Consider the following 27,316-nt stretch of genomic DNA (forward strand, 5'->3'; position numbering starts at 1 on the left):
GGGCAGGACAGTTTTGTTGTCAGGCACTGTGGGAATCTCTCACTGTGTGAGAGCTTAATGCCAACCCCAAAGCAGGCAGAGCTGGGGGACAACAGATTTTGTGGTGGACCGAAACTTTGAAACTGAGATAATGGGAAATTTCGGAAGAAACTTGCAGACAAAGGATGATTTGAAACAAAGGGCTTAAATTCAAGCCTTCTGCTCTCATGCAGAGCCTGTTTTTTTTTTTTTTTTTTTTGTCCTCTCCCTTTTTCTGCCCCAAAGAAGGGACTGGCTCCAAGGCCCCAGTGGGAGAGAGTGACTCACTCTGAAGCCACTGCACCAGGCAGCTGCTTGAGATGTGGAGGACCAAGATGCTGGGCAGGGAGTCTCATTACTCACCACTTGCATAAATCTTTTAGCAAAAGCAGTGAGGAGTCACAGCTGGCTCCTGTGAGATCCCAAGCACCTTCTGAGAGGGAGAGAGAGCTTTCAGTAACTTCTGAAATTTGTGGCACCCTGAAGGAGGGTACAGCATGACACCCCTGCATTTCCCTGCACAAAGGCAGATGAGTCTGGCAAAACCTGAGTCCTCTAGCCAGCAGTGTTCAATTAATTCTGATATTCCATTGTTTGTAATTAAAAGTGCTGAAGAGCTGTTCAGCCTCTACCAAATTGTTTTGGTTCTGTTTAGTCTTATTTTCTCTTGTAAAAAGTTTGATAGTCCTGAATTGTCTATTCCTGGGCTGCAAAGTGATGAAATATTTATTCTTTATATACCAAGAGCAAGACTTCTCAGGAAAAGCCTTTACATAAAAGGCAACAACCCAATACCTATCAAGGTCACTTTTGGAACAAATGGTATGTTACCACAAACTGTGCTAACTAAAACTTCTGGAAAGAACATTGTAAATGCATATCTTGCTTGAAAGAGGCAAAATTCACAAAAACAAACAGAAGGTTGGAATTTGTCCTAACTAAAGACTAGATTACAGGCAAAATGTTCAGTTCTTACCCCAGTCTTTTAGAGGGACTTATGAAATACACCCTCATTAAAGTCTTTTTTATCCACAACACTTTAAACAGGTCATAAACAATTTGGAGTAGGAACAGAAGGAGTGATATGACAAAATGCTGCTCTGCAGATTAGAGCACAGACTCCTGAACTTAAGTCCTTTTTCCTGTAACCAGTTCCATTAGGACTATTTCCACATGCAAAGTTTTGGAACATCATACCCACAAACTATAAAGGAAAATTAAAACAACAAACCAACAGTGTCTGAGAACAGCCAGACCATAATGTTGCAGCAGATGTGGGGATTTGTTCTCAAAGAGTAAGATTTGCTCATAAATGGGTCTTCAGTGCCTGAGCTAGAAAGATCTGCAGCTGCAGTAAGTTCATTATCCACAAAAATGGGGACAGTACAAACTGCACATTTCAAGTAGTTCTGAGTTACAGTCACTGGACTGAGTCCAAAAAAACCTAAATATTCATCATTAATGACCAAGTTCTGAACTTTTAACTCAACACAATGTTAATGTCAGTCATGCTATTTGCAACAAGGAACTTCCTTGGACAGAGAGGCCTGCAGGGAAATAGTTGAGCTGTCCAACCCCCCTGTGCTGAGGCTGCAAGTCTCAGGGAAGCAGGATATTCAGCTGGGAAGCTGGTGAACCTTTTGGGACAACAGGAACCCATTCAAGGAGTGGTTGCACCATAACAGAGCCAGGTGGCAGGCACTGAAGACAGATGAGCTTACAGGGCAATATCTGACCCCAAAAAAATGCTGACAGGTGTGGAGGACATCTGGTTTAGATTGGTGAAGTCTACCATGTGAATGTGGCAAGAGCTTGAAGTGCCTGTGAAAATACCTGGAGGGAAACAAGCCGCAGTAAGAAAGGCAATTCAGACCACCCACTGGCCCATGGAACACTGAGTAGGAAAGAGAAAGAAAGTGATGGGACAACATGCCTGGGATCCAGAGATAGGCCCCAAATTACTGGCATTGAGAGACCTGAAAGTGGCCAGCCTTGTTTCATAGCCCAAGAACAGCTTCTCTTGCTCTCATCACTGGGGACAGAATATCCATTGTTCACCTTTAGGACATTTATCATGGAACCACAGAACAGATGTGCTTGGAAAGGACCTCCAGAGATCATCTAGTCCAGCCTCCTGCCAAGGCAGAGTCACCTGGAGGAGGTGACATGCCCAGGTGATCTTTGAATGTCTGTCTGGTGTCCATTGACAAGATGCAAAGATACCAAGGTGTGCTCGGGCATCAAAATACGGAGCACGCACAGACTCACAGTCAAAACACTGCTAAGGCTGAAAACTTACCTTAAAACTCTGCCTGTCTTCACCTGCCAATGTTACTTTAAGACATTGACAATGTTACTTTAAGACAACAATGCTTTAGTTGTTCCAGTTCCTAAAAACCCGCGCGCACCGCAAGAACCGACGCAAAACGCGCGGCAAAGGAACCGCTCCTCGCGGCAAGCACGCTGCAAACCACCACCCAGAAAACAAAAAATAATAAATGCTTACGTTCATAGCAGTAGGCATCAAACTTGCTATCGGGGTAAGGGAAGCCTGTTTGGTTCTCATAGCGATACAGGGTTCTCACCCCAAGCAAGCCCCCGCCGCACTGGGGCCGCGCCACCGAGGCCGGGTAGCGGACGCTGCCGTCCGCCAGCCAGCCGTAGTCACACTGGTCAAAGCCATTCCTCCAGGCCACGTAGAGGTTCCCCACGGAAGCCAGGACACCTCCTCGCTCCTCGCACAGCTCCCTAGCTTCCTCGAAGGTGAACTTCTGTGGGGCTGAGACGTGGACCACTTCATCTGCAGGAGGAAACGGGAAAAAAAGAAAGGTGACAAAGGCTGACTAGCATGTTCCGCCATCAATCAATTGCAGAGAGCTGCAAGGTTGGGGATTTTTTCCCAAAATGTGAGTATTTTTTTTTCCTTAAAGAGAAAAATAATCAGATGGCTGTAAACCAAATGTTCCAGGCCTGGATTTGAAAGTTAAACTGCCACAAAGCACGAACATTTATAAGCAAACTTTATGCCGTGAAGTACCCTGTGGCTGGACACTGAGTCCCCTTCTTGGTCTCTAGAAGAGGTAACAGCAGCCCTGAGGCTCCACTGTGACCCCTGTTAGAGTAGAATTTGCAGCTCAACTGAGTTAATTAAATCCAGTCCATCAGAATTTAAAGCAAATCTACTTCTGCAAGTCTCCTATCTGGCCCTTTTAGGCATTGCTAGAATCTCACTTCAAACACTCAAAGAACAGGAAATATTCTTCACTGGCTGCTCTAGAGCAGTTTCTAATGTTGGATTTCCATCAGACTTCCTCTTGTCCCATTTGGAAACAAAGGTGAGGAAACACACAAGACATGTTGCATGCACAAAGCCCTCTTTGTGTGGAGAAGCTGAATTAGTCTACAATGCTGATAGCATAGTTCAGCTTCCAAGGAATAACAGTTTGTAAGCAATAGCCATCCAGTTGGACACTAAAACAAAGCAAATAGCACATCTAATATTTTTGCTTCCAAGGTAAACCACCATTGTGCAGTTGTCTTGGTTGCCTCATTCATACAAACACTCTAAAGAAAAGTCAAGCCTCTCATGTTCATGTCCTCGGAATGAAGCAGTAAACCGACCCCTTCCCCAGTTTTTGCTTAGACTTCAGATGAAACCAGACAGACCTAAAATGAGATGCTGGTGCGCAAAAATCAAAATATTTGTTGCAAGACAGTGATGCCCCACCTCAGCCCCAGCAGGCCAGGACACAACAGCCGCTGCTGTGGAAAACACTGCTTTTCCACACCAGCCAGTCTGTCCTACCCTTGCACGGGTCTGAAGGGAGCACAGAAAAATGCAGACAGAAACTACATCACCCCGAGCAGTTCCATTCACATCAATATTACACTTGTTAGGGGCCTGAAAGGAATGCAAGTGTGAAAGGAGGCAGGGTGCCAGCTTTCTTTTTCCTCCTAGGTAGAGGCTCTGATTTGTTATTACAGCTGTAGCACCAATCCCATAGTGTAACTTGCTTTATGCACATTGTGTGCAGCTCCCAGCTTGGAGGTAGAGGGACAGATAAGGGAAGCAAAGAGCCATTTGTCCTCAGAATGGCTCATTCAGCTCTTCAGACCACACAGAAAATGAGCATTTTTTGTTTTACATCCTTCTGCATCTGCCTGCCAGCTCTGCTGCCATGTCCAGCACAGAGTGATGGGTGCAGTTATCCCACAGTCCTGTCCCAAAAGCAGCACCGTGAAACGGGGGAGCAAAAAAAGGTCTCTCCAGAGCAGCCCTCTCTGCTCTGAGAACTGTTCACTGATCCTCTCACAGCAGCCATGATGTGTATGAAAATTAGTAGTTAAAATGCAATTTAATTGTAATTATTCAGCACATATCAGTCTGGTTAGATGCGTGAGAGAAGTGAAGAAGAACAATGAATTTCCATTATTTCTGTAAACAAAAAAAAAAAATTGCAGGCAACCCCACAACACTCCTTCTGAAAGAAACTTATAGAATACACAGGAAAATGGGTAAACAGTGCAAGATCACTATAAAAGCAATTTCTCCATCAGGTGATGTGGATCACTGGCTTCAAATGGAGCTTGTACACCACATCATAAAAGTTAGTGCTCTTTATTCATCTGGTCTGTCATCTCCACTCAGTTAAGGCAGAGAAACTTAGGGAGGGGTTAAATCTTGGTGTAAGATTTAAAAATGCAGGGTTCTTCTTTAAGAGAGGCCACTCTGCAGAGAACTGACTTGCCCAAGCTGCACTTTCTAGGCAGAAGTCTGCCCCAAGTTTGCCTTGGAGTGTGCCTGTGTCTGCAATAGTGATAACCCTGCCCACTTAAAAGATGAGTGTCATACCTTTCTCTGCGCTGAATATATTCTACTGACCCCACATGGGCTTATTTTGTCCATCTGTTAAAATCAGCTGCTGTCAAACAAACACCATCTTTGTCAAGGATAGTTTTATAAAAAAACCAAACCAAACCAATTTAAAACAAAGGGAAAAAAAAAAGAAGAAGAAAACACATACATATTTAAGGAAAAACACATCTTAACCAAAACAATCCAATAAGTGAAATCCAATGTATTTGACACCTAATTGGTATATTCAAGAATTTGTGACAATAGCCTCACAAAGAAGGCAAAAAGGCAGCAGGGCAATGAGCAAAATTCCATCATATGCCAAGTAAATGTGCATTTATTTCAGGAATGCTAGTGATAAGATAAAGGGCAAAGATGTTAAAGCATGTAATCTTGTAATTGCTCTAGTTAGAGAGCATTTTTCTATGATTCCACAATTCTTATTTCCAAAAAATCAAGTAATGGGCAAAAGTCATACTGCAAATAGCTGTAAATTACTCTAGGAGCTATGACTTCTCAATTTGTCCTCCAGTTTGAGAACTGATTAAAATTCTCTGTGATTAAATGTGCACTTAATGTGCTTAATAATTGTTGGGATGAAATGTGAAAAACAAAAAAAGAGTTTAATAAGGGCCTTGCTTGATATGTGAATCCAGAAACACTTGAAAGTTTTTTCGGCTTCTGCAAGCTTCTCAAACCACCTTACAAAAAAATTAAAACATAAATTAAAACATGTGAGTTTTCCCGGGGTTTCTTGACCTCTTTCCCTTCTAGCATGTGGCTGAAACATCCTGACTCCTCCAAAATATCAAAGAGAAAAGGACTCAAGCCTTGCACAGAATCTTCCTCTAAAAAGCAAGAAAAGTAATTCTGAAGTTAATGAAATGTATTTAATCCCTGCAGTCTCTACAGTTTACTCCTGTTTTTGAAAGCACAACAGCTTCCATATTTAACAGGAGGACAGATCCCACTACACTCTTACAGTGTTTTTATTAAGATGACTGGAAGCCCCTCAGTTTCCCAGACAAAACCCTGAAAATGAGGAAATTAAAAGGAAAAACTCATCTGCCCGATAAACAAATGACATAGCCACCAACACCAGGCAGGGAAAACTCAATTCTGTGTGTGTTAAACAGCCACGTGCATTGTTTTTATAGCTGGAGCACACCCTGAGTAACTCAGCAATACTCTGCAGGCAAAGCCCAGGGCTTAGGCCAGGAGATGAAGAAAAACTGGTTCAGCAGTACCAGGGGGTGGGGTGGAGAACGTGACAGTGTTTAGGCTGCAGACAATAATGTAATGTGTGTTATTGCTGGCTCCCGTTCCAAACCAAGCCTCAGGCTGATGGAGCGGCCTCAGCGGTCACTGCGCTCCAAGAATCCCCAGGATTTTCCTCTTACATGTGTTTGTTTTGCTTGGTCAAAAGAGATACCTGATGAAAGTCAGGCTTTTTCCATCTCTTTACAAAACATTGGGGCAGATGAAGAAGTCAGATTTTTCTCTTGAAGACAAAGGACGACTCACATGCAATCCCCGAGGAAAACATTGAAGTTCTACAAGAATCAGTCCTAAAAATCTTATCAGCTGATTTTACAGCAAGTTTAATTGCTTTGATTCACTTTCTCTCCTCAGGAGATGTCTGGGTGAGCTGGGCACACTGGTAGATGTGAATGTCATGAATCGCACAACTTAAAAGCAAGGTGGGAAGAAGGGCAGGCTAGAACCAAAGCCAGGGGACAACACACAACTGTGTTGACTGGGGTAGTGGTGCTGGGCTGATGGTTGGACTTAATGATCTCAAAATTCTTCTTACCCAGCCTTAATGATTCTGTGATTCTGTGATTATTACTGTCTCATCCAGAATTTGGTGCTCATGAGCTTTACCTTGTGGTCAGGCACTCAGATTCTACACCCCTCACAGCCATCCAAAGTCAGGCATTAGAAAATGCAGAGGGATATTGATTATATGAAAAGTTAATCATTCCCACGGAAGAAAATGCTTAACTCTCACAATTTAAAAAAAAAAAAAACCAAAAAAAAAAAAAAAACCAAACCAAAAAAACCAAACAAACCCCCCCAAAAAAAGCCAAAAAAAACCCCACAAAACAAAGAACCAAATCAACAAAACAAAACAAAAAAAATCAAAACCCAAAAAACCTAAAAAAACCCCAAAAAACCAAAAAAAAAGCCAAGACAAAAACTTTGCCTTTTCATTTTAGTTCCTCTGTGATAGTTTTGTTTGAGGAGAAGAAACACTATCTCCCACTAAGAATTTGGGAGCTACCTTTTTTTCCCCTTTTTTTTTTTTAGCATAATGTGCCTGTGGTGAACTCCAGACCTATTTATTTATTCATTTGTTTCTGAGAGTTGGAACCCACCAAGTTCACCAAGCAGAGATGTCCTTTTGGAGTGTTAGAGCTCCTGGATTCTGTGACTACAGCTGGGTAGAGATAAAACCCTGGGTCAGAGACAAAAGCTGGCTAAGAGTGACAAAATGCCATCTTCTTTGATGTTTTATAGAGCATTCTAAGGGCATTTTCTCACCTGCACCTGTAACCTGTGGTTACTGCTCCTCACCTGGACACAGGCAGCAGGTCAAAGTCCAGGCAGTCATGAGGCACTGCCATCACAACTTTCTTTTCCTCAAAAACATGGAATCTGTTCAAAACTTCATTCCTAGGACATGGGCAAGTGTGCAAAGAGGCAGGAATACCATGACCACTTTGAGGACTAAAATATTTACCCTTGTGACTTCAGGACCAAGAACTTCCTCATCCCCCTCCTCTCTTTCTCTGCTGCTCAGGGCTGGTTCTCTGACACACCAGGGTAATAAAGAGGTGTCCTTAACAAAGTCACTAATTACCAAAACCACTCTGCAGGGCTGGAAAACCACAAACATCTAAGCAGCTTGGTTCAACTTTAAAGCAGGAGGCTGGACAAGATGAAGAAATCTTTTTCTCTTGCACGTCAGAACAAGTCATTTGATTCCTTTTGATGCACAAGCAGCAATGGTTTAACTAAACTTTCCTGAATGTCTTGAGTCTATTCTGTGCAGACCCATTGGCTGAACAGGAATCCTCTTGAGAACTCAACCCTGCATGAGGGGTGAAGGCTGGATAAGTGTCCAATAGAATGGAAAAGATGATAATTCTACCCTATGCCCTGAACTTGAGAAAAAACCTGATTTTCTCTGTGTCCCACTTTTGAAACCTAATCTAGTTGCTCCAGAATCAGAACAGATCCCAGAGAAGATCTTTAGCTCCCTAAAACACAGAAGAAACTTCTCACCTGAGGCCACATTTTAGACTATGATTCCTTTAATCATGACCATCACTCTCACAGAAATTTCCATGACAACAGCAAAACCGCATGAGAGTAGGTGGAAAGTATTCAAAGGACATCTGGTTTTGGTTTTTATCCTTCTTCCCTGCTCTCCCTGTGGCGGGGGGGAGGTGGTGCATGGAAGGAGGGCTGCACAATCCTCCCCACAGACACCCCAAAAATAACTCTGTTGGCGTGAGGGCCCCATCTGCACATGAGAGCCAGGCATCCATGGGCTCTGATGGCCAGCAGACAATCCTGATGGGGTGGCTTGTGCTTTGGCTCAGCACAAACCCACCCCACCAAGCGGGCTTTGGTGGTGGTTCCATCTCCATCTCAGACACCAAATAACCACACACTGCTTTGCCTGAAGAGTTCAAACTCTTCCTCACCCATCACCCATCTCCATCCAAGGGATCACATCACAGGAGACACCCCTTCGGCTGGTGGTGTTAAGGGATCCTCATCCAAACCTCTGCAGCTCAATCACTTTAAAATCTTTACTCATAAATCACTTCCTGCAGTTAAAAGTACCCTGAATGTTTCTGCTAGTGCTTGGTACACTGAAACAAGTGATGAAATATGAGGAATGTAAAACAGCTTGTAATAAAACGCCATGACTGGTACCTTTTTAATGATACTTTGACTCCAGGTTCTCATTTTTATCTCCAGGAGCTCAAAAATTTTCAATCCTTCCCACAGTTATTCTTCTGACTGTCACAGCAAAACTCATACTATTTAAATTAGAATTGTGCAGTCTTTAATCTCTCTGACTTTCCTCAGAACAAGGAAATGGCAAGAGTTAGCCTAGATAACTGGTTTCAATTTAAGCTAATAGTTTGTGATTTAAGGAGAAATCCATGTCTCTGGCTAACTTCCTGATTCCACATGGCCAAAAAGGAATAAAATCGAGATGGAGTTGCTCCTACAAATCCTCAGTGCAGATACCCAAATTAGTACTGCAAATTCAATGCACATTTATTTTAAAATGTATTGCGAGAATTCCCACCACCATTTATGGCCTTCTGGGGTAACAGACCAACAGCAGCCAACAGACCAATAAGTGTTCAATGACTTCCATGGTGAGACCCTCGTTATTGCCCAAATTTTGATATCATTAGTCATGCTTGTGCCATGAATAGTCATTCCACTGACACAGACCCTCCAAATAAGGACCTCTTTAGTGCAAGCAAGTCTAATAGACTTGGCATTGAATCATGGCTGGGTACACAGATATGAGCTTTAAAACTCACATGGAAAAAGTTGTATTTAAGCACACCCTAAGTGCCATGGATTCATTTTGCTATGATTTAAGCTAAAGGTCACACCTTGTAGGATTAACCTTTGGAGAACAGGGCCATCAGAAATCTGGCACAATTTTAGCTCTTGATCTGTAAGTTTCCTACCAACACAGCAATCTAGTTTAATTCAACTTTCCAATAACTCCACTGACATTCTAAATTTCCATCTTCTGTGGGTGAGTGGTTCTGAAGTATAAACTCGCAGATGCTGCGTATCTTCTAACAAGCTCCTCCCCACCCCAAATTAACCTCTGTCCTGTCAGAAACTGCTCCTGTTGGACAGACAAAGGCCACCTTGGCTCCTCAGCCCCACCTGGAATGGGGAGTCTGGCTCAGAGGCTCAAGTTTCTGTGGAGGCACTGAGGAGTGGTTTATCCTGCACTACACCACAGTGTGACACCGTGTCTTTTCCTCAGCATGCGCCTGCTTCTCCTCATCCAAACAGAATAATTTAACTCCTCTGTATGTCAGCAGAACCCACCCTCGCTGTTTCTGTGCCCTGTACCCATAAACTCCTCCTGGAGGTTCGTAGAAGTTGTTGTCACGCTCCTGATCATTTTAAAAGTTCTGAGAGAATGAGAAAATAATAAAATCTCTCTCACATACACACAAAAGCCAACAAACAAGACAACCAACCAACCAAAAATACCCAAATTGAAATAAAACAAAAAAACAAACCAAACAAAAGGAACCCAAACGAAGCAAAAAAACCCACCAAAAATAACAAAAGGGAAATGTTGGGGAGTGTCTTTGGCTAACTATTATAACAATCTGACATTAAACTTGTTCAATATAATGAATGCAATATAATGAAGCAAATCTCTACAATATTGTGCTCTAGCTTATGTATTTGTTAAAATCTGGATGTTTTCACATATAAAGCAGATCATGTCACCACAGTCCAGCTGACAGGCCACAACAGTGGGACAGAAGTGTAGATGCATCCAGAGAGGGAAACCGGGTCATAAATCGTGGCAAATTAAATTTTATAACAAAGAACCAATTAATGCCCATGAGAAACTGAGGACCTGTGCATTTTAATCCAGGAGGATGGCACAGTCACTGCAGCCTCTTTGAACCACACACCAGTCTGGTTCCAGGTTGTTCCAAGCAGAGATCATCAGCCTCAGTGAAAAATGCTTCAGTTTTGACTTCAGTTTTATTTTTTTGAAAGTTTAGTGATAAATTTTGACCCTGAGAAACCGCTGGCTCACATGCACCCAGGACAATCTGCTCTGTATTAGTTACACTTCTCTGCTCTTGAAGAGGGAAAAGAGCAAGAGATTGTTCTTCACCCAGGAATTATACAGGTTAGGTTTTTGAGTAAACCTTCCTTTTTTAAGCTAGGAAAGACATAAATTGAATTTAACAGCATTGATTTAGAGGAGATTCAGAATCCAATCCCATCAAGGACTGATGGAGGATCAAATGTCATGAACTGTTGATGTTCACAGGTGGTGCTCACTGACAGATGTAAACGGGACATAACTAAAATTAAGACAATGAAAAGCACTAACAAAATTCTGTCACTTAATTTTCAAGTTCAAGTTACAAATTCTCAAGCATATATCTTTTCTGGAGGCTTTGCAATACCTGTGATGCTTGTATTGCATAAATCTCCAAGTGGTCTAGGACAGATCTTCAGCTGCTAAAACTAAAACACTTACTGATTTCAGTAACTCAAACCTCTCTAAGTCGCCAGCAGGAGAAAAATTTGCATGACCTAATCTATATCTTATGTAAAACAGATTACAAACAAACATTGAACACTTGCATTTTGCAATTGCTTTTTAAAAATATATGTACACCTACAAAGGCAGGCTTGCTCAGAGCCAAGGCTAATTTATTTTTCTGTTGACTTTAAGGGCACTAAATTAAAAGTGTAACAGCCAAGGACCATCCCTGAGGATGTTTAGTTAGGAATTGTCAGGGTTTTTTTTAGACAGGAACTGTGGAACTGGCATGGAATAAAAACCTGTCAAACAGATAACATTGGGACACACTCAGGCCATTGTAGTAAGTGGAAAATATACTTTGGTACTGGTTGCAAAGTATCTCTGTAATAATTTTACTAAACTAGGCCCAGAAACTACAAAATTTTTTCTCATTTCTTTCTGAACCTGAGATGACCCTTTATTAAAAAGATACTATTAAACATAGATGGCAATTCAATATCTGTCTAATTTTATGCCATGGACGTCTAAAAAGACCTAATTACACACTTTATGAACTGGAATACAGTTAGCTCATATACTACATCTATCTTTGTATATACTTATATATAGCACACACAGTTTCTCAAACATTAAATGCATTTTTTTGAAAATACTTTTATGTAACATTTAAAAAATAAGACACTTCAACAGCAACTTTTGTGAGATCTACTGCACTAACTATAGCCAGCTTGAACCCTGACTGCCTCTCTGTGGACTCCACACTGGCCTTTAATTAAGACCTGCAGGACCACAAACTGTAGGTTCCCTCCATTTGGCAGCTCCCTTCAGATCCAGAGCAGCCAAAAACTATTTTAAATGGAATTTTCTCCCTCTCTGCTCTTCCACATTAGGCTCCCCAGTCACTTCTTAAGCCTTGCAGTGCACTTCCAGGCTTTGCAGACCCATCTCACCTTCCATGTGCTCCACATAGCAATAAACATCGTAAGTCTCGTTAGGGAAGCGGCGCCCGTAGGTCCTGACTCCTTTCTTTCCCATCTTATCTCCAAAGCAGCCAACTCTTGGATGTCTAATTGGATACCTGGAAATGAAGAAAATTTATCGTTACGACCCCTTAGGATTTCAGCTTTTATATTTTTCAAATCCTGTGCTGCTTTAGGGTGTAACTCTGAACTCCATATAGAGTGTGAATTAGTGTCTTCACGTTTTGGTCAGGCAACACAATCCCTCTGGGCCTGAAACTCAAGGGCACCCTACAGCCTCAGGCCCTGAAAGTATAAACAGTATAAAAAGCATGAACAAAAGTATAAAGTGGGTTGGGGGGCAAGGAAATCGGGAGTAAATGACTTCATTACCTGAAGCCGTAATTGGAAGATTAACCCCTGAAATGGAAATGGACCAAACTTATAATTGTGTAAAAAACTTTGTGACCATTTTCCATCTTGGGTGTAGCCTCTGGGAGGCTTCTAACTGTCCAAGATGCACCTTTTGAAGGCCTTTAATAAATACCCACTTTATTCTCTTAATCTTATCCAGGCTCTCTTCCAGGCAGCCACTCCAAGGCATCAGTTACGGCAAAACAACAGTTCAGGTCTGCACAGGCCAGGCACACAAATTTTGGGTAAAAATGTGAAGGGGCCTCACCTGACAGTCTGGTCAGACACCCATCCAGCATCACACTGCTCAAACCCATCCTCATAGGCTGCTTTCAGCTGCTCTGGGCTGGCCATGACAGCACCATTGTCCCGGCAGGTCTGGTGGGCCTGTGTGAAATTCAGGGTGTACCTGCTCGTGGCAGCCCGGTAGTGAAACACAACACCTGGAAGGCAAAAAAACACCCCTGTTAGTGGCACATTTTGGGTTGTTTCCACAGCTATTACTCTGTAACCCAAAACCACCTGTTAGTGGTGCATTTTGGGTTGTTTCCACAACCATCACCACTCTGTAACCCAAAAACCTCATCGGTGGCACATTTTGTGTCGTTTCTGCTGCCATCACCACCCTGTAACCCAAAAACCCAAAATCAGTGGCACATTTTGGATTGTTTCTGCAGCCATCACTGCTCTGTAACCCAAAAACGTCATCAGTGGCACATTTTGGGGTGTTTCCACAACCATCACCACCCTGTAACCCAAAAACCCCATCAGTGGCACATTTGGGGTTGTTTCCGCAACCATCACCACTCTGTTACCCAAAAACCCCATCAGTGGCACATTTGAGGTTGTTTCCACAACCATCACCACTCTGTAACCCAAAAACCCCATCAGTGGCACATTTGGGGTTGTTTCCACAACCATCACCACTCTGTAACCTCACCTAGGTGTTGTCAGAATGCTGAAAACAGGTGAGCAAAATGAAAAATAATACAAAAATGTGAGATATCACGGTATAAATTATGTTCTCCCTCTAGTGGCTGCTACTAGTAATGACAAAATACCCCCAAAAATGCACTTTTTTGAAGCAGATTTGCTAATCAGTGATGGGCCTGGTGGCTGTTTCTACTCATCAAAGATCACTAGAAATACATCATTTATCACTATATGGATTTTGGTCAATTTTCCATAGCCATATTTTCCTGCACACAGCACAGATGGTACAGACAAAACAAAGCATGATCTTATCTGGGGTTTTTCTGGTTCTGAAAAGGACCTTGACAATTTCAGCAGCTTCTGGAGCACGTCAGACCTTTGGAGAGGGAGGCCTGGCGTGAAGATGGTTTTGTTTAAGGCAGGATCTGTCTAGAAGCCACATTCTGTTTTCTACACACACAATTCCCACTGAATGTGACAACAGCTAGAACAAACCATAAAGGGCACTGAAGTGGCAGAAAGCAGCCATTCCACCTTACAAAATCATTTCCCCCTATTACCACTGTCTTTTACAGTTTAGCATCAAAGGCATGTCCCTTGCAATACCTAATTGCACTCTAAAATCCTCAAAAGTGTTTCAACACCATAAAACAACCAGAAAACAAAGAAAAGCAAGAAAAGCAAGAAAACAAAACAAAGCAAGCCCCTAAACCACTGAATGTTCCTTTTCTCTGATGGTTTTACTGGAGTACTTCATGATGAGGAAACAGCATAATGTAATATAGATTGGGAAAATAGTAATATTGTAGCAATAACTAATTTTACAACAAGTCTTTGCTGTTAGAGCATTGTTGAAAGATAAAGAAAGTCTGCTAGTTCACAAGAAAATAAAAATACAGGTCACTTAGCAAATTGTTGATGCAAGAGTTTCCAACTTATTTAGAAATCTTTTTCTCAGGCAGACAAATACAGTAAAGTCTTGCCAGCCATCAAAAATCTGCACATGGCCAAGAAGCAGAGAGTACACATTTTTCTTCTTGTCATGATTCACTAAGAAATTAATACAGAAGATATTATCTGAAAACTACTCAGCCATCAGACATAATTTTTTTTTTTTTTATCAAAGCCACTCGCAGAGAAACAGGAAATAAAAGAAGAAAGGCTGGGAATCCCCATATTTCATCATTTAATAGAGAGTCACACACCAGCTGCAGCCACTAACTGGAAGCTTGCAGACCACCAGCATCCCTATAAAATGCCTTTCAGAACTGACAAAACCCATCACCAACAGCTTCTTCCAAGCAACAGTGAAATTTCAGCTTCAAGATGGATCCAAGTGTTGTTTGGCAACAGTGACAAGTGAAGAATACACCCCGGAAAATTATGGCTGTGTTTGCATCATTACATTAAACTTTCCAGGTGCCTGAAATTCAGTCATTAGGGGTGTTAAATTGTTAGGTTATTTTACTGCATTATTTGGCTCAGGCCCCACAACACCGTTCCAAACAATTTCTGGGCAGATTTCAAGAACAAGAGCAGAGAACAGGGACAGCTTCCAAAGGGCATCTTCATCCTGCGCTGGGAGCCAAAGGAATGCTTCAGCTGGGGATGGGGGACACCCTGCTCCCCACAGCCCCACACCCCAGAACACACAGTTAGCCAACATCAGCATTTAAAACTTAAAATCACAAAAATATATTATCTGGTGATTTATATTTTTATAACATGTGGTATGCATAAAAAATATTTATTTTAATGTATTCAGAATTTAGTAGCAGTGGTTGAAACTGTGAGCAGAACACCCGCTGGTATAAATGAGGATTGCTATATTAGTAGCACAGTAGTAAATAAAAGTAGGATTTCAGGTGGCCTGCTGGGTGTTCTGGATCTAGATTTTAAAAATGGACAACTTTTACAGAGCTCCCAACAGAAGCAGATAAAAAATTTATCCTGTTTCACTGTGAACCCATAATAATAGTCACAAGCTGAGCATCTGCCTACTCTATTTGTTATTTTTGAACATATACAAGCATTTTAAAACTTCCTTTTTTATAACATTGGCATTTCTGTAATAAAACATATTTGATGCTGAGTCAGAAATGTCCAATTACATGAAGCAATTTGTTAACTCAGTTTGTCGTTTTAATCCTAATTAAAATGTATTTTGTGTGAATTTGGATTCATTGTCTCTTTTTTATAAATTTTTTCCGAAATTGTTAAAGGGATTTCTATGACTTCAAACTGGGCACAAGAGTTTCTGCTTCTCAGCACAGCCACCAAAAGATTTGTTACCTTAGAGGGGATGGCAACATATTTCTCTAAAGCTGTATTTTTTTTTTTTAAAGCTTCCTGCTGCTTAAACATATGAGTGCATTTTCCACAACCAGCTATTACACCTCTCATTCCTACCTTTTTTTTTTTTCCATGTTGGAAGCACCACTGCCCTTCTGTGGTGCCCTGGCTGTGCCCGGGTAGGACACCTGAACGAGGCAGGACTAAAGAGTTAAAATCCCAGCCAATTTAAAGTGGATTTCGCCCAGGCAAAGAAGAGCCTTTGGTCATTTGTAAATCCTGGAAAGGAACTCGGGGAATGCTTTGTTCTCCTCGCCCTGATCCACAAGGTAAACTTCACCTATTCTCAGCGCTGGAGGCTCCTCCATTTCCAGCGAGGAGCTAATGGACATGAAAGAGCCTCCGAGATGAATGGGAAGGAGGACTCACTATGCATAAGCCTGTGCAACAGCTGCAATAATTAGAAGACCCCTGGGGCTAAGAAGATTAAAGTGCAGGACTTTCATTGTTTCAGTTAGACAGAGAGAGGGGGGAAAAACCCATTGTCCCGGTCTTTGCACTTTAAAACATTTGTAAAGGATTTTTTTTCTCTCCCCCCTTTGTCTATTTCCTCCCCGAAAGAAAAGGCAAGAAAGGAGTTGTCCTTGGAACAAATAAAGCGACTGGAAAACAGACTACAGCGGTATAATGTTGTCACTGAACATCTGGCAAACAAAGTCGGTGTAATTACAGGAAGGAGTAGCAGCAAGAAAGAGCACTCATAGGAAAGCAATTTGTAGCATCCAAAATTCACTTCTGTCAGAGCAAGGGTGAACGTCTTTTCGTCGCTGATCTCATGTCTTAGAGCAGAAAATAAAAATGTGAAGCATTTCGTTTTTAAGGAACAAGGGTTTCCAGGGGTAAGAGCCTGGTTCCGTGGTTACACCCCTTTGGGTTGCTGCTTTATTGTGTATCATGCATCAAAACCCTGTGGAACTGCACGGGAAGCTGGTTTATTAGCTCCTGGTATGGCTAATAAATTATAGTTCACTTTCACTGGTGAGCTCACGCTGCTGCCTCATGCAGTGTTGGATGTGGCAGCTTCTGAGGCTCACACAGCAAATACCTAAAGGGAAAAGCTTGTGATGGCAGCACTTGTTATCCTGTTAATTTTTGTCTTCAGACCTTGGGCACCGTGGTGCAGACCCCTGAAATAACCCCAGGCCCAGTGCCAGAGCTACCACACAGTTCAGATCACAGTTCAAATCCTCCCCGGGCTTGATGCAGAAGGCCATTTACATTACAAATACACCCCAAAAATACGGGTTACAGGGCTGAGCACTGTATGAAAGGAAGGAATAGGGCAGCATTTTCAGTTCTCTGCATGAGTAATTCGTTTGTGTCTCTCTCTCTCTCTCTGTCTAGGCTCTGCACCCATCTTCAGACACACATCTTGGGCTTTGGCAACCTGAGAAGAAGAGGTTGGCCTTGCCAAACGCCTGAGGGAACTCACGGTGGGGAGGGAAAGTGCCTTCCCTTGGCCTGCCAGGGCTCTCCAGGGGCAGGCACCAGCTCACAGGTGCTCCCCTGCGCAGGATGTTTGTGCCCATCCTCACAGCACACAGGTGGGGAGGAGCAGGGACTCTGAACAGCTCCAGATAATGAGAGGAAGGATCAATGATGAGCTTCACCTGTGGTTTATCCTTTATTTTCTCCCACCACAGCTCCTGCATCCAGAACCACCCCAGCCTGCTCACCCAGAGGCTGCCATGCTCCCAAACTCGACGAGGGAAACAGCAGCTTGGCCAGGACCTTTCCTTCCCTCTTCCTGGCATGCCTCGCATGTAAACCCTGGGTCTTTACCACCCAGAAATAAATTTCCTTCTGCCTTCCCTCTGCCACCCTTTGATGGTCCATACCAACTGTGCTCTTCCCTTGCCAGGAAAATTCCTCGGGATCCATCAGGCAGGGGAGTAAAAAACGAGGTGAAAAATGCAGCAGCCCATGATAATTTGCACGGAAGTTCAACATCAAGATGTGGTAAGGTTTCAAGACAGGTGAGTCCAAAAGATTAGGTAAAAGCACCTCTTCAAATGCCTACTTAAGAGATAAAGAAGGGGATTTCTGCTGCAGAGAGAACAGATCAATTAGGTTGTCAGCACACAATCTCTGAGTGGCAGCGTTCCCACTTCGGAAACAACTTTCATTTATTATCATTATAATGCTTCCAGGAAAGACAAGTTTGCATAAAAATGAAAATGGGAATTACCATCTACTGCTGCCTCCCTAATTCTTGTTTCTTTCCATTAAAAAGATCAGTATCTTAAGCCTGGGATTGTCTTTACAGGCATTAAAAAGAAAATACACCAAAAAAAAAAAGGGGGGGGGGGGAAAGAAGTCTTTCAGATTTGCAGCAGAATCAAACAGAAACTGAGAAAATGAGGCCCATGAAAAGAGTGAATTCCCAAAATATCAGTTAGAAAATAATAAAGTGCTCTCACTTTTGGCAGAAAAATATTCACGGAGGAGATACAACAAAAGAGTAAGTAAACTAGAAGGATCCCGTTTGCCACTTTGATCCCTTTAAATCCAATTATCTCCAAGGAGGAGAACAAAAAATCAGCTCAAATGAGTGGTTTGTTCTGACTTCTTAATATTGAATACATTGGGTGATACACGTTCTTCTTAATTGCCCAATATCCTAGCACAAAACAAGTGTTTCACTGAATATTCAGAAATGTTCCAGAATGAAAAGTACTGTGCCATTTCATTTCTAGGTCAGATTTTTACAAGGTAGCTCAAAGGTATTTTATAAAAGTAAAATTCATTACAAGTAGAGAGAAGGAATAAATGTGACACAGAAAGGTACAGCAATGCTTTTCATAAAATCCTTCCTGGAATTCAACCCACCCAAGGTAGCTCTGCCTAAAGGTTACAAGTTGAGTTTAAAAGAATCATTTATAAATCTCCCTAGCTGGTGACCAGGGATATTTGATGCAGAGAGCTTACCTCACCCAGGAATATCCAAAAGCTGAGAGGCCAAGGACTCCCAGTGTGAGGCAGTTTGAATTCTGGGCTTAGAAACAGCAAGAAAGGTTAGAAGAAAAGCACAAAACACCATAGAGGATGAAATTACAGATTCTTACAAAGAGTTGCTCCTGAGACAAAGGGAAAATTTTGGAGGAACATGCACAGAAGGCAGAGAAGAAAACACGTGGAAGTGAAAATGAGTATGAATGACTTGTTCTATATATCCAGGACTGGACTTGGATGATCCTAGTGGGTCCCTTCCAACTCAAAATATTCTAAGATTCTTCATTCCTCTCCTTGTGAGAAGCTGAAGCATCTAACACTGCCATGCTGTCAGACCCACTTTGAACACAAAATACCCCTGTCTGGGAGGTCAGTGTAATTATAGCAGCAACCAGGGTGTCAGGAAAGCATTCTCCATGATTAATGACAGGAAAGGGGGTATCCAGTGTGAGGAAAGTGCCCCTCCAGTGATCCTGCAGAGCTGCCTGCCCCAAGCACAGCCCTGCAGGCCTGAATAATGAGTAAGGCAGGCACCTGGCTGCCCCAAACTTCCTGCCTGGGCTAAAATTAAGTGTTTCTCTCCTCCCTCTTACGCCCTCATCAAGTGCAAAATGCCAAACAGTAACCCTGATCTCAGGGATGAAGTGTGGAGAGCACCTGGCCCCTGTGGATGGGTGTTCTCTGCTGGGTTTGGGCACAAGGCTCAGCACGTAATAACAGGGAGATTTGCAATGCCAAAGGAAAAGTGGATCAAGTAACCCAACGTGTCATCCTTCTCCTACACTTTGCTGTGACTTTCCCAGATCCCCAGGGCTGTGCACAACACAGCCACCCCAGCTAGACCACAACTGCTCACACCCCTAGAATTAAATGGGCCAATTCGGGTCTTTTGCTATGAGACATTTAAATAGATACTCAGATCAAAGTATTTGATCTCTGTTTGTTGCACACACAGCCAAGTGCTGCTCAGCAGACGAAAGATCCCATGTGAACTCACAGTGTCTTGATGATGTCTCTGAGAGAGAATCATGAAATGGTTTGGGCTGGAAGGGACCTTAAAGATTCTCTGTTTCCAAATATAAGCAGCTATTGATACCCAAGTAGCTGGCACTGTTAATTCCTACAACCAAGGCAAAGGAAAGCCACAGAATAACATCAATTTCCAAGATCCTGTCATTGCTTAGAAAACTTTCACCTGTCAAAAAATGATCTAGCAGAAATATGCACCGCAGAGACAAATGGGACATGTGTGATGAAATGTGTCTTCCTTGTGAAGGATAACTAAAATAACCAGCTGTGTTTAAATGGTGGCTTAACCAGGAGTCCACCCATGGATAATGAAAATCTACAGACATTCAAAAAACAAATGGGAAAAACCAAAGCCAGTTCAGGATAGAATAGCACAAGTCTCTGTGTGGGTAATTCCATGGGTGAGAGGTCTCTGACAGCAACAGGGTAAGAGTTTAAGTAACTCTTTGATATCAGCTGCTTTCATTGGAATAGGGCTCTGGGACAGCCAGATCTTTTGCCTGAACAGTTTGTTGCTAATAACATATGAGTCTGACTTCGGAAGTTCATTTGGCATCTAAACCAGCAAATTAACTGGATATTTGCACACAAGTTATCAAATTTGTCTGTTGTGATAGCTAAACAGAAAAAAAAAAATAGGTTTACAGTTACAGCTTTTGTACAGTCATGGGCTTGAGACCCAGCCAAAAGAAATAATTAGGCATTAGAAGTTCTACTTTCAATGACTAATATTCACTATTCAGCTTAACCTGGGAAAATCTGTATGCTACTAAGAAAATTATCCTTCCTCAGAAATCCCAGTTTTCATTCACAATACATTCCATCACTGGTAAAATACATTAATTTGATGCACAGTGTGTTCAATAGCAGTTTTGTATTCCCAGCACACCTAAAGGAGAGAAACGGCAATTACAGTAATTTTATTCAAGTTATCTTTCCCAGCCATCAATTACACTGTAAAGGTTAATTTGAAAAACAAGCTGGCCAGCTGTCTAATCTTATCTTCCTGGCTTCATTGATGCTGCATTATGCTTTTTGTTTGAAAGTTTAAAATTAGGGAGTGTCTATAAAACAAATAGAGACCCTGAAAATACCAAGAAAAAAAGTCCTGAATTGGTTTAAAAATACCCAAAGAATCATTAAAAAACACCCAAACAATAAATCCATCACAATGGCAAAAGTGAAATTACACCTGCTTCAGTAGAACTCTTCCAAAAAGTTTTGGCCTACTTAATTTGAGCATAAAATGAGCAGAATAAAAAATCCGGTGATAATTTTACCAGAGCTTCAGCAGCCCCAGCTCCACCCAGGAGAGCTGACCAAAGCACAGTGCTGAACCAGGCTATCCCTCAGCTCTGGAATTAGCTCAGTTAACGAGGAAATACCTGCCTGCACCCCAGTCAGGACAGGATGAACAAAGGGGGAGAGTAGTCTCCTCAAATGTGTCACCTTGGGGTGCAGATTCAAAAAGAAACAGCAGAAATAATTTGTGTTTGGGACTAGAGGGGTTTTTTTGTTTGTTTGTTTATTAATAAAAGCTGAAATCATAAGAAATCATAAAGAATAGAGCAGAAGATTTGAGCAGCAACATTCACACGAAGTTCTTATGAGTCTAATAAATGCCATTTGTTTACATAATGGAGAAAACTGAGAATGGATGGCACAAATCATGGTCTAGCAAACCAATTTTCCACTTGGATCAAGACTTAGCTTTTTTCCTCTCCTGAAATTCTGACATTAAAGCACTCATGGAAAAGAACAGTTGCAGAAAGAAAATGGAGTCTGTGAAGTTTTCATTGAGGTAAAATCATAAATCTAATCAGTTCAACACTTTGCAGTGTTTTTGCAGGAGCAGCAACTACAAAAGCTACAGTATCACCATAAATCATCTGATATTTTATTGTCATAAACATCTGCAGCTCCTGGATATAGACATGTAGTCAAGGGAACACTTGAAAAGGGGTAAGGAATGCCAGGGACACTCATTATGAAAAGTAATGTTCAAACCAGGATTTCTTTTGCTTTTGTCATTAGGACCTAAGAGTTTATGAAGTTATGCAGACATTAATGGCTGCACTGATTTACTGTATTTCCAAATTAAGGCCACACCTTCAAATCCTTTTGTTGAATCAACACCAACAGACTGTTCATGTTAGGTTAGGCAGATTGGAAGAATACAGTGTTAAGCTCACCAAAAAACCCTTAGCCAAAGCCATGATTTCCAGCAGCAGATATTAATGTTTGTTTTGGGATTCATTCACCTGAGTAAATACTGAACTTCCAAAAGACACCGAGCTGCAAAGGGGCATGCAAGGCAGGGCCCAAAGCAAGGCTCCTACGAGGAGATCCATCCACACAGCTCAGTGCTGTTCTAAGCACAGGCAGAAACCTGGGTCCAGAACGTGCCTGTGCATGGCCCAGAGCCCGGGTTAATGCCCTGCCTGTCAGCACAGCCTGTTAGGCCAGGCTCAGTGCCAGCCCGACGGGCTCTGGAGCAGCCTCTGTGCCCTGCTCCACCAGCAGGTTCCGAGGGGAGAAACACCCACATATCATACGCTGCTTTGGCCGCTCACTCCTTGGTTTTGCTTAAACCCCTGGAGCACTCCAGGCTGGGGCAGAGGGGCTGGGAAGCTGGGACAGGCCCTGGGGTGCTGTGATGATGAGGCCTCTGGTGTTGAGATGACCCCCAGGTGTCAGAAAAGTCTCTTTTTCCCAGCCCCGAGACCGAAGAAGAAGCCGAGATGCGTTGGCTCTGCCTTTCAAGATTGTTTATTTTCTTTTTATCTATAACATTCTGTCTCTGACCCACCCAGGTCTGTCTGGCAGGTTGGGTTGTGGCACAGTGACCACCCTCAGGGCAGTGTTAGCTTTTTATACTAAAAACTACGTGTACTTTATTTACTATAACTTCCCAATACCTATCACCCATGTTAGACAGTGAGCTTCCACTCTAAACCAATCCAAAAGTGCCAACATCACAGCAGAAGATGGAGGCCAAGAAGAAACAGGAGGAAGGACAGGACAGGCCCAGATTCCTCCATCTTGCCTCCTGAACCCACATCCTAAAAACCCCAAAATTCTCCATTTTCACCTTGTGATAAGTTCACTATCATTCTATACTCAAAGCCTTGTGGCTGGTAGCAAAGTTGGTAATTGTTGTTTCCATGGGTTACAATCGAAAGCCCAGGTGTCTCTCACTCTGTGCCCAGGTCTCTGAGGCCCCTGCCAGGCTCTGAGGGCAGCCAGAGCAATGTCCTGGCTTCCAGCACTGTGCCAGCAGCCGGGCACAGCCCAGGGGTGCCCAGGGGACCGAGAGGCCGATGGCCCCTGGGCTGTGCCAGCCCTGGGGTGGCAGCAGGAGCGGGGCAAGGCCCGTCCCTGTGCCGGCCCTGCTGAGGCCACACCTCGAGGCTGGGTCCCCTCTGGGCCCTCACGCAGGCAATGGAGGGGCTGCGGCGTGGCCAGGGAAGGGAACGGAGCTGGGAAGGGAATGGAGCCCCAGGAGAGGCTGAGGGAGCTGGGCAGGGGCTCAGCCTGGAGCAAAGGAGGCTCAGGGGGCCCTTGTGGCTCTGCACGGCTCCTGCCAGGAGGGCACAGCCGGGGGGGTCGGGCTGTGCTCCAGGGACCAGGGACAGGAGCAGAGGGAACGGCCTCAGGCTGGGCCAGGGCAGGCTCAGGGTGGGCATCAGGAAATGATGAACTTCACTGAAAGGGTGGTCAGACATTGAAATACACTTCCCAGGGACGTGGGGGTTTCATCATCCCTGGGAGTGTGCATCCCTGCTTGAATGTGGCATTTGGGGACCTGGCTGAGTAGTGAACAGCACTGGGTTAATGCTTGGACTTGATAATCTTAGATGTCTTCTCCAACATCAACCATTCTGAAACTCCTGTCTCTTCTGTCTCTCAACACATAAACTTCTCCCTCTCAAAATTTTGGAGACTATTTCCTAATAGAGATGGCAAGCAAACTGTTATCACTGCCTGCCCCACATTAAGCAAACACCTCCCTACTTCTTTTCTTGCAGCTTCTCACAGATGAGTTTTCCTTCTGCCCATCCAAAATTTATTACTGGGCAAAAGGAGCACTTCCTTCATGCTTGATTTTCCTTTCCCAGAAAGAGTGGGTCCCACTTTTGGTGGCATAGATGGAGACATCAAGACAGGCCAACCACAGCTTCAGTGGTTTCTTTACATCCTAAACTTTCATCCTTTCCATCATAAATTGCTTCTTTTCACCCTAATCCAAGGGCTGTGGTATTTTCGGGGTCCCCAGGATGAAGGAGGAATTGAGAATCTGACTCCATGTTATTAGAAAGCTATTATATTATATTATATTATATTATATTATGCTGTACTAAAACTATGCTAAAGAATAGAGAAAAGATACAGACAGAAGGTTACAAATAATGATCATGAAAACTCACGACTGCTTCCAGAGTCCTGACACAGCTGGCTGCGATTGGTCATTAAGTCAAAACAATTCACATGAAACCAATCAAACATGCACCTGTTGGATAAACACTCTCCAACCACATTCCAAAGCAGCAAAACGGGGAGAAGCAAATCAGATAATTATTGTTTTTCTTTTCTCTCTGAGGCTTCTCAGCTTCCCAGGAGAAGAAATCCTGGGCAAAGGGATTTTTCAGAAAATGTGACAGCGACAAAGGGCCAGTCGCTAAAGACACTGCTGTAAATCCCCTCTAGCTCTGTGTTCACCACCAAGTTTCGCTGCTTTAGCTGGAATCACTGCTGGCTAGAAATGAAACAGACAAAACCCTTACCCTCAACAGCCAGAGAGACGATGCCCTGTGTGTCCTCCACTCCGTACATGACGTCGCAGCGATAGACCCCGGCGTCGCTGGCGCGCAGCTTGGAGAAGGTCAGCGAGGCATCCCCGCTCTCCTCAGAATGGCTGGGGACAGACACCCTGTCCTTGTAGCTCTGGCCTATCTTGATGTTGCCGTTTTGGGCCACCAGGACCGTGGTTTCCTTGGCGTCCTTCCCGCTTTTGTCCAGTTCCACCTTGGACCATTTGATCCGGAGGTACTCGGCGGCGTAGCTGGAGGAGATGGTGGGTGTGGTTGAAAAGAAGCACGGCAGGACTGAAGTTCCAGAGAGAGATCCCTTGACCAGGGTTTTTTTTTCTGCTTTAACTAGAAAAAGGGAAGAGAGCGAGGAGAGAGAAAGGAGAAATCACATTAGTGTAACAGCAAAATCAGAAACAGATATATGTCATTGTTAATTAATGATTCACTAATGCAAAGCCTGAAATCCGTAAACTTTAGCTGATTTGTAACAGGACTGGGGAGTATAAGCTGAGAAAGAATTTGTATCAATCTTGGTACACTTTAGGCTGATGATGGAGCAAATTTTTCTTTGGGAAAATTTCATTCTGACTTATTTTCTCTATTTGTTATGGTCACCAAGTAATTAACCTTTGGGAACTGGTCTGAAATTTTACATGAGAGATGAACTGTAAGAGCTGTTTCTTCAATTCACAGGAGGAAGACCACTCTGAGTGAAAAACCATGAGTTACCTCACTGGCCAAAACGCTGAATGCAGGGGAGCTGCTGGAGTTCACACCTTGCTTCTCTCCTCAGAAGGAAACACAGCCCATGGCTTTGCACCCCTGTCACCCCTGACCCCACTGTTCTCTCAGGGGTTAATTCTTTTTTACTGCACACGTGCTGAAACAAAAGCCTTTCCAGAGAGAGTCTCCCAAACAGTCACTCTTTCAAAGTTGTTTCCTTGCAGCCTCCGGGCCCTTAACACATCGCAGAAATGAAATATTTCAGGATGTAAAAGCAAAGGAAGAAGTAAAGCCCGCAGAAAGTCCCTGCTTGGCTCAGACTTGACATGATCAGGACTTCTATCATTTTTTATGTCATCTCCAGCTGCAAACATTTCACAGTGAAATGTTTCCATCTGACAATATCCTGAGGGGGAAGTTGACTACTGTTCATCCAAGCTGCACCCCGTGACTGAAGAGAGGGTTTTCTGATGGATTTTCCTTTTTTTATGTGATGTTATTTCATCACACATAATGGCTTAATGAAGATTAAAAGCTAATGCTCAATTGGAACTGTTTTACCTCTTTCACAATCCTTCTAACATTTTGAAAGGTAGAGCAGGGTCATAATTATTTTGAAGGGAGCTGGGATTTATAAAGTTTAGAAATATGGTAACTTAATAATAGCCATCAACAGAGTGATACATGAAACAGGAGTACATGAAAATTATCTGTTTACCTATGATAAAAAGTATAATCTCTCCATAAAGAGTAGAAGATTGGAGGGTGGGATGGAAGGGTGGGCAGAGGGAGAGAATTAAAGAAGAGGAGCAAAAAAGGAAGAGAATAAAGAAGAGGGAGAAAAAGAAAAAAAAAGATGAAAGAACAGAAAAAAGAAATGGGGGGAAAAAAAGGAAAATGGAAGAAAAACGAAAAGTTGCTCATTAACCTGGTTATATTTAACAGAGACAGATGATTTTCCACAGGACAAAGTCTTAATGGTATTATCTAAACAGGTTCAATATGAGAGTCATCAGCTTAATGCCCAAGCATTTTAATAATAAAGTATTATTAGAAAAAGAGAAAAATGGGCTGACAGGGAAGACTCAGAATTCTGAATTAACTTCTCGAGTCCTTTTCATTCATGCCTACCAAACTAGAATTCCTTGGGCACAGAATTCAGAAAGAGTCAACATGATGGTATCAAAGCTGATGAAACCAGAGATCTTTTATATCACCTTTATTTTGTTGAAACTTCACAGAGCTACAGTGGTTAGAGATAAAGAAATAGAATGAATTCTCAGTTCTATCAGTTGTGATGGAATTACTGCCAAATTGCACAGGTGGGAGATTAAAATCAGTCTCAAAATATTTAGAATTTATTATGATCTCTTGTCATCTATACACCTTACAGGAACTTTCTTCTTAATTGAAGAATGACTAAATTATAATTATACTGACTGACAGAACTTTAATAAACTTTGTAAGAACACTGTTTATGACTTTGAGTGATCTGGAATATCAGCGCTGAACCCTGAGGAAGTTTCCTCCCTTTAAAATTCGTGCCTTCACATCAGCCAGCTGGAAGACCTGGCAATCAACACTTTCAATCCTGATATGAAAACTAGATCCAGCTTCCTAAACTGTGCTACTTCCCAGAACAGAAGATTCTGTGGAGCTGCAGTTCTGCCCAACTTTAGAAGGCATTATACAACACGTAATAAAAAACTGTTTGTTGTGGCGAGGTGAGGGAAGAAGGAGGAGGAGACAAGAAGAAGGAGGAGGAGGAAGAGGAGAAAGAGGAAGAGGAGAAAGAGAAAGGAGGAGGAAGTTTTTCCCTACAGAAAAAGAAAATATTTGGTTGACATAATATCTGCAATACAAGATTAAGTGATGATCCTGCACAGTTCCAAAAATCTTGATTTCTTGCAGCACTCCAGATTAGTCTAGCAGAATTTACTGACCAATGCAGAAGCTATCAGTATCTCATATT

General features: G+C 42.7%; 1 protein-coding gene across 3 annotated transcripts in view; it reads right to left on the minus strand.

Moving 5' to 3' along the window:
- VCAN (versican) overlaps window positions 1-27,316 on the minus strand; it is a 100,316-nt gene that overhangs the window by 62,200 nt on the left and 10,800 nt on the right. For all 3 annotated transcript variants that reach the window (XM_071455164.1, XM_071455166.1, XM_071455165.1), the window contains exons 3-6: window positions 24,595-24,966; window positions 12,813-12,987; window positions 12,122-12,249; window positions 2,525-2,818 (exon numbers count right to left, since the gene is read on the minus strand). In XM_071455164.1, the coding sequence (XP_071311265.1) occupies window positions 2,525-2,818; window positions 12,122-12,249; window positions 12,813-12,987; window positions 24,595-24,966 (969 nt within the window). The remainder of the gene's footprint in view (window positions 1-2,524; window positions 2,819-12,121; window positions 12,250-12,812; window positions 12,988-24,594; window positions 24,967-27,316) is intronic.

This window comes from Agelaius tricolor, unplaced genomic scaffold (assembly GCF_023055355.1).
Source record: "Agelaius tricolor isolate 1412-34295 unplaced genomic scaffold, bAgeTri1.0.p SCAF_44, whole genome shotgun sequence".
NCBI classification, from domain to species: domain Eukaryota; kingdom Metazoa; phylum Chordata; class Aves; order Passeriformes; family Icteridae; genus Agelaius; species Agelaius tricolor.